Consider the following 7,084-nt stretch of genomic DNA (forward strand, 5'->3'; position numbering starts at 1 on the left):
CTACTTGGCAGTGGCGAATTGTGCATGTGTAATCTGAGGCATTGGAGTGTCTGAAAGCGCATTGCTTTCTGGTGTGTGAGCAGGTAGAAGCACTGCTCTAATAGCTGCTGCTCCATGATCGGTGCCGCATCCGGGGTATTTAGCTCTCCAGAATTTCTGGTGATCAGGAGCATCTGGAGCGAGTGTACTGCTAGTTTCAGTTGGAGCATTGTGTGGTAGGATTCTACGGGGCTTACCGATCTGTTTGTGAGGTTTTGGTTTGGCAAATTGAACTTAGATTCAGAGCCATGTAAATAAAGCTTCACTTGTCCAATGTTTGAAAGTATAATAGCTGACTTTTTGCCCCCTCCTACTTGCATATCTTAGATATCTAGAAGTCAGTAGTTCGGTACTTGTATACTGGATTCTTCTGTTGCCCAATGCTATGCTAGGTGATTTACTTGTTTCTTCTCGTACCCACTGAGGAGACATGCTTAGTTAACTGGTTCCCCAATTTTGATGATGAATTTTATTTTCATATCTATGTCAGTTCTGAACCGTTAAGGGTCTTGCCTTAGAATGAAAATCTACCCCACATGAACCTCTTATCCCTTTCCACTCCTTAATTCCCCCCCCAGTATCTTCTGGAGCTTTGGCGTAGCGACAGCACAATCTAGATAGATTACTCTTAGGCGCATGCTTTCCCTTTATTATCCTTATTTGATGTACTGTTGACTTGATTTCTTCTTATTTGCAGGTGGTCTCATAGCTTCCCTACTTGTCCTGGCTGCAAGCAGATCTGACGATGGACAACCTTGGACATAGAGAAAATGGGAGGCAAAGGGTAGACCCATATAAAGGACTTCATACCCAGGTTTGTGTAATTCGTCATGAATATTTCTTGGGCAGGATTTTAGATTTATATTTGTTTCTTTGACACATACAAGATAAAGTTCATGAATAATTATAGCACAGTACATTGATTTGTTCTATCTTCTGCCAGTGAGCATTGTCCTGTAACAAACCTTCATTAAGGGCATAATTGGATCATATGCTGTAGATGAGTGCCTGAAGAGTATACATGCTTTTTTTTTTGTAAATAGAAGGCAAATTACTCAGCTTTATTGGAAACCCCAAAGTCCGATTACAAGAACATGCAAAGATGAGGCCGGTTAGAAAGAATTTGTCCAGCGACTTCATTATCGAAATAGTGAAGGTTATTGTACAAGTAAAAAAAGGTTCCAACTTTGTACTATAAGGCTATTCATGTGTAGCAGTATGAAGGTCATTGATTGTCATTCTTTATGTCCTTGATAATCAGCTAATGTACATAGCATCCCTATAGTTTCTCCAAATGAAGGAATGATCAAACTTGATAGCAGAAATTTCATTTGTTCATGGTGATGAGTTATTAACGAAAGGCGGCATCATGTTTTGTTCTCCGAGCAAATGGTAGAATTGAAACAACCTTGCCCAAGTGTGAGGAGAAAAATTATCTTGGAAATGTGTGGCGTTAAACTTTACATGTACTGCATACATATATTAGTTTTTTTCTAAATATAATTCTCACAACGACTTTGCTCTCTAAAAGAATTTTGACCATATTATACCTCCTCTATGTTTCAGTGGATGATGCCCCAAAGGCAAATAAGGGATCACCACAGTATGAACCTCCTGGCACTAATGACTGAGAGAGACAATGCCATTATGCAAAGAGACCATGCTCTGGCTGAGAAGAAAGCTGCCATGGCTGAGAGAGACATGGCATTTGCGCAGCGGGACTCTGCAATGGCTGAACGGAATGCTGCAATCATCGAACGAGACAACGCCCTTGCTGCGCTTGAACTAGCCCGTGCAAATGGATTTAATGTGAATAACGGGAGCGGATTCAACACAGAATCTCTCAGTGGAACGAAGAACTTCCAACACCATGACCAGCATTCCCATGATCAATCATCACCACTGCAACTGGCAGATTCTCCATATGATCATGCGAGGGAAATGCACATATCAGATGCATACCCTATCTCAACAGCCCCAGGGAGTGCTGGAAAGGCAAAGAAGCCCAACAAAAATAGTTCCCAAGCATCTCCATTGAAGAGGCCATCAGGTGTGCTCCGGAAAACCAAGAAAGCCACTGGTGACTGGCGAGATGTCGGAATGCCCAGTGTCGGTGAGGATCCAGCTCGCGTTTCTGTGATGAAGAACGAGTGGAAGGACCAGGACCTTGGTCTTAACCAGGTTGCATTTGACGAGTCATCCATGCCCGCACCTGCCTGCTCGTGCACAGGAAACCTACGACAGTGCTACAAGTGGGGCAATGGTGGGTGGCAGTCGTCCTGCTGCACCATGAGCATGTCCATGTACCCGCTCCCGGTGATGCCCAACAGGCGCCACGCTCGCATGGGGGGAAGAAAGATGAGCGGCAGCGCATTCACAAAACTTCTCAGCCGGTTAGCAGCTGAAGGCCACGATCTCTCGACATCGGTGGACCTCAAGGACCACTGGGCCAAGCATGGCACGAACCGGTACATCACCATCAGGTAGCTCCGGCGCTCCTATTGATGAACGGCCATGAGTGCATGATTCAAGCTGTAAAGGGTGGAGATCAGGCAAGGGTTGCTTCTCTTGCATCCCCTAAAGTCTACTTACTGGGAGGCAGGGATGTGATTGGGTATTTTGGGATTTAGGTAGAATTTTGTGTTTTTGGGGTGCTTTAGGTCCTCACTTTCTGAACCCCGAACTGCTGCTGTGTCACTGCCTCACTGGACCATGGAAATGTAATTGTAGCAACTCGAGGTATTCGTTGTCCGATCATTGTATAGTCTGACTACTAAAATGACTAGTACTGTTAGTCTTCTGGTCAGAGGGTTCCTGGCTTTTGTCAATGTTCTAGCATGAGCCTTCCACAAAAGAAGAAGAGAGTTCATGCATGAATATGTTTTGCCTGCTCTATTTGTTTTAGACAAGGGTCATATCATGTATGCCACAGCGTGGTAAGTGGTAACTAACAATTTAGTCACAGAAAGAAATAGCCAAGTAATTATGACAAGTTAAGACTTCGATGGACTCTATTTTGACCAATGGATCGACCTCTGTGCTTGGATGGGCTACTCTGAAAATGAGCATCGACAAAGTGACCTAAGCACTTTGACATTAGTGACCTCTCCAGGTCTCCGCAATAATTTCCGGTCCACTATCCAGCATAAAAAGAAAAAGAAAAGTAGCTCAAATGTAACCTTGCAGGTATGCGCCGGTTGCCCTGCCGCCGGCCATGTGCCCAGACTGTTGCTGTAGATCTCAATTGGTAAACTTCAGTTCTAGATCTTCCCTGAAGCTTTCATGGTCAAACTTCTTACGGCACTGAAATTATCATGTGTTTAAGTTTATTTCACGGATGTTGTGAAATTGTTTTCCCTTTCAGGCCACTTTTGCCCAATGTGAAATGTTTAGGCTGCTCAAACCGTCAGGCAATTTACTTTTGATGATTAGTGTTCACCAAAATATTCTATGCAACTCATATTTTTCAACTGTGGATATGGCATGTTATTATGCTGTTTTGATCTGTTCAATTTTACCGTAGATATTTGGGAGCAGCATTTTGATCAGACGCAAACACAAAATTAAAAAAAGTGCAGTATTTTGATTGGAATGTTCGTCACCCCTACACGATTTTCATGTTCCAAGCAAGACTGGATAAAGACGGAAATATAATTTATGAGGTTATGTGAAGTAACAATAGCTAGATCATGTCAACACTCGACAGTGAACCACACCCACAGTTGAAGCCAACAAACAACAATTAAGATCATGTCAATTCTGGAACAAATGACAGCAAATCATTGCATTCGTTCAACAACATAATTTAGAAGTCGAATGGTGAGTCTGCGGATCAGCAGAGAACGAACAAAACATGCAGCGTGCCATGATGTTCTTGCAACAACAATCTTCAGGTATATGAACGATCACAAGCTGGTGAACCAGTCAAGTATTTAACCAAGCACTTGCAACATCAGTGATCAGACTAAATTTCAGGAAAGCAATGATATCACATGACCAGATAGGTAAAATTCCAGTTCATATATTAACCAACCTCCTACAAGATCAAGAAGGCAAGAACAAGAACAAGAAATCATCAGATCAGAGGCATGATAGGTCACAACAGCTGAATCATGCCAATGGTGAACCACACTCTTTAGAAGTCGAATGGCGAGTCTGCGGATCAGCGCAGAATGAACAAACAATGCAGCGTGCCATGATGTTCTTGCAACAACAATCTTCTGGTAGATGAATAATCACAAGCCAGTAAAGCATTTAACCAAACACTTGCAACATCAGTGATCAGACTAAATTTCAGGAGAGCGATGATATCACATAACCAGATAGGTGAAATTCCAGTTCCTAGATTAACCAACCTCCTACAAGATCAAGAAGGCAACAACAAGAACAAGAAAACATCAGATAGGAAGCTTCAGAGGTCACAACAAATGAATCATGCCAATGGTGAACCACACTCCACAATTAGGTCGCATACCACAGTTAAATAACGTAATTCTGAAATTCATCACAATTGATCGTTGTAATCACTTATTTCCATCATAGTTAGAAGTCGCAGGCAAGACGACTGCAGGGTCTGCAGATCAGCGAAACCTTCAGCAAATTCTGCAGCGTACATTTCTCAGGTAGATAAACAATCACAGGCGACCAAAGCATTTAACCAAACACTTGCAGTACGAGCTACCACACCAGTATACTAGCATGTTCTTGCAGGTAAAATTCAGGTAATTAAGCAATGATATTACAGAACCAGATGGGTAAAATTCCAGTTCCTAGATTAGCCAACCTTCTACAAGAGCAAAAACTAGATAGCAACAGAGGCATTGGGGCAATCACCAGCTAAGAAGATGCCTCAACTTGCTCTATCCGGCGATGGGGTTGGCGTGCACGGTGACGCGGTTGAGCCTGATCTCGGCGAGCGGGCGGTCGCCGGGCCCGTTGGGGGTCTTCTCCATGAGGTCGAGCACCTCGAAGCCGTGGATGACCTTGGCGAAGACGGTGTAGTGGCCGTTGAGGTGGGGCTGCTTGGCGTAGGTGATGAAGAACTGGCTGCCGTTGGTGTTGGGCCCGGAGTTGGCCATGGACATGACCCCCCTGGCGCCGTGCTTGAGCGCCTCGCGGAACTCGTCGGCGAACTTGCCGCCCCAGATGGAGGCGCCGCCCTTGCCGGTGCCCGTGGGGTCGCCGCCCTGCACCATGAACCCCTTGATGTTGCGGTGGAAGATGGTGCCGTCGTAGTACCCGCTCGCGCACAGCGCCAGGAAGTTCTCCGCCGTCCGCGGCACCTGGTCGCAGAACACCTCGCACTTGATGTCCCCCAGGTTCGTGTGCAGCGTCACCGACTGCGGGTAGGGGAAGGCAATAAAAATCTTCGGTTAGCGCGAGGGGACGGCACGGGGGAGGGAGGAGGCGGGTGGGGATCTGGAAATTTCTTACCATGGCGGCGCGGCGGACCGAAAGGGGGCGGCGACGGCGGCGCGGGGAGCGGAAGAGACGGAGGCGAGTCAGTCGGCGACGAGAAGCGTGGACGAGTCTGGATTGAAGTGGAGAGGAAAGGCAGTCTCGAGTTTGGGTTCAGTGGGCCGGGTCTGGGCTGGGCTGCCTATATTTTATGGGTTGTGGTGTTTCAGGCGATTTGCGCAAAAATAACCCTTTTCTGTTTTCTGAAAGAAAAGCACGGACTGACCCTCTTTCTCACCAAACTATTTCACCCATCTAACCCTTTTATGTGGCGGCCTTTTCGGCGTCACATCTCACTGTATGGCGTCCATGCAAGCGGCGTCACACACGTGGTCGACGCTGCGCGCGGTTGACCAGCCGACGTGGCAAGACATGTGGCACCGCTTCTATGGGCGCCACACATAACAAAATAATTGCCCAAAACATACTGTAAGACAATTCTCTAGGGATTTAGTGGTTTTGGTGACCCTGTTTGTGTGGCGCCGATGCCAAGGGCGCCACACTTCACAGTTTGGCGTTGATGCCCTCGGCACCACACAAACAGGCTCGCCAAAACGGCTAAGGACTAAGCGTCCGGAGCCCATGGATGTTTTCGACATATAAATTGACATGTGTGGCGCCCATGACATCGGCGCCACACAGTGAAGTGTGGCGCCCTTGGACGCCACACATTGACTTGTGCTACATCATGAAAAGTGCTACCATATTTCAACATTTTTGAATACAACATTGCACACAACATCTATGAGACAACATAATGGTTCAGATTGCACATAAGGTTCGACGACATCAAGGTTCGAATTACAATAAGGTTCGACGATATCAAGGTTCGACAAAGATCAAGGTTCATACAACATCAAGGTTCGACAACATGAACATAGCCAAACGGACATCACTGCGTGGCGAAAGCTCCCTCCCCCTTCGCCTTCTTCTTCCTAGATTCTTCCTTCTCCCTTATCTCACGAGCCAACTGAATCACCAAGTTGAAGAAAATGGTGGCGCTCCTCCGTCTTTGAAGCTTCCGCCTGAGCTCTTTCCTCCCTTATGCGCTCAGCCTCCTTAGCCACCTCCTCTAGGTGTATCCTATTGGCCCTCTCCCTCGCTAGTTGAGCAAGTTGCATGTTCCTCTGGAATTTTTCCCTACATAGACGGTCCCTTTCGGCCTGGAGCTTCTGATTCCTCTTCTTCTCGCGCCATAGGTATTCCTCATACTCCCTTTGCATACGGGCACGGTCGTCCATCTTCTTGTCGTGCTCCTCCTTCTCCTTCCTCGCAACTTCTTCCTTCTCCCTCTTCCGCACCGTTGCTTGTGACGGTAAAGCACACGTCCGTTGGGAACCCCAAGAGGAAGGTATGATGCGTACAGCAGCAAGTTTTCCCTCAGTAAGAAACCAAGGTTATCGAACCAGTAGGAGATGAAGGCCACGTGAAGGTTGTTGGTGAAGGAGTGTAGTGCGGCGCAACACCGGGGATTCCGGCGCCAACGTGGAACCTGCACAACACAATCAAAATACTTTGCCCCAACTTAACGAGTGAGGTTGTCAATCTCACCGACTTGCTTGTAAACAAAGGATTAAACGTATGGTGT

The 7,084-nt window shown here is 46.5% G+C and overlaps 2 protein-coding genes across 3 annotated transcripts; one reads left to right on the plus strand and one right to left on the minus strand.

The window, feature by feature from the left end:
* Positions 1 to 736: 736 nt before the first annotated feature.
* LOC124668254 (barley B recombinant-like protein D) lies at positions 737 to 2,867 on the plus strand (the record flags this gene model as incomplete). Its single annotated transcript, XM_047205429.1, is given in 2 exon segments — positions 737 to 853; positions 1,606 to 2,867. Coding segments are annotated over 2 exon segments (990 nt in total). The 3' UTR covers positions 2,527 to 2,867.
* A 1,264-nt stretch (positions 2,868 to 4,131) lies between these two features.
* Positions 4,132 to 5,513, minus strand: LOC124668266 (peptidyl-prolyl cis-trans isomerase CYP18-1). 2 transcript variants are annotated; one of them, XM_047205444.1, is made up of 3 exons: positions 5,473 to 5,513; positions 4,873 to 5,378; positions 4,132 to 4,397 (listed from the first exon to the last, which is right to left on the minus strand). In XM_047205444.1, exons 1-2 carry the CDS (start codon positions 5,473 to 5,475, stop codon positions 4,899 to 4,901), a joined length of 483 nt encoding a protein of 160 aa, XP_047061400.1. In that variant the 5' UTR covers positions 5,476 to 5,513; the 3' UTR covers positions 4,132 to 4,397; positions 4,873 to 4,898. The 2 variants fall into 2 exon arrangements, with proteins under 2 accessions (XP_047061400.1, XP_047061391.1); XM_047205435.1 differs by lacking the exon at positions 4,132 to 4,397 and having other exon boundaries at positions 4,712 to 5,378.
* Between the last annotated feature and the right edge of the window lie 1,571 nt (positions 5,514 to 7,084).

The sequence above is a fragment of the Lolium rigidum genome, chromosome 1, assembly GCF_022539505.1.
Source record: "Lolium rigidum isolate FL_2022 chromosome 1, APGP_CSIRO_Lrig_0.1, whole genome shotgun sequence".
Lineage (NCBI taxonomy): Eukaryota > Viridiplantae > Streptophyta > Magnoliopsida > Poales > Poaceae > Lolium > Lolium rigidum.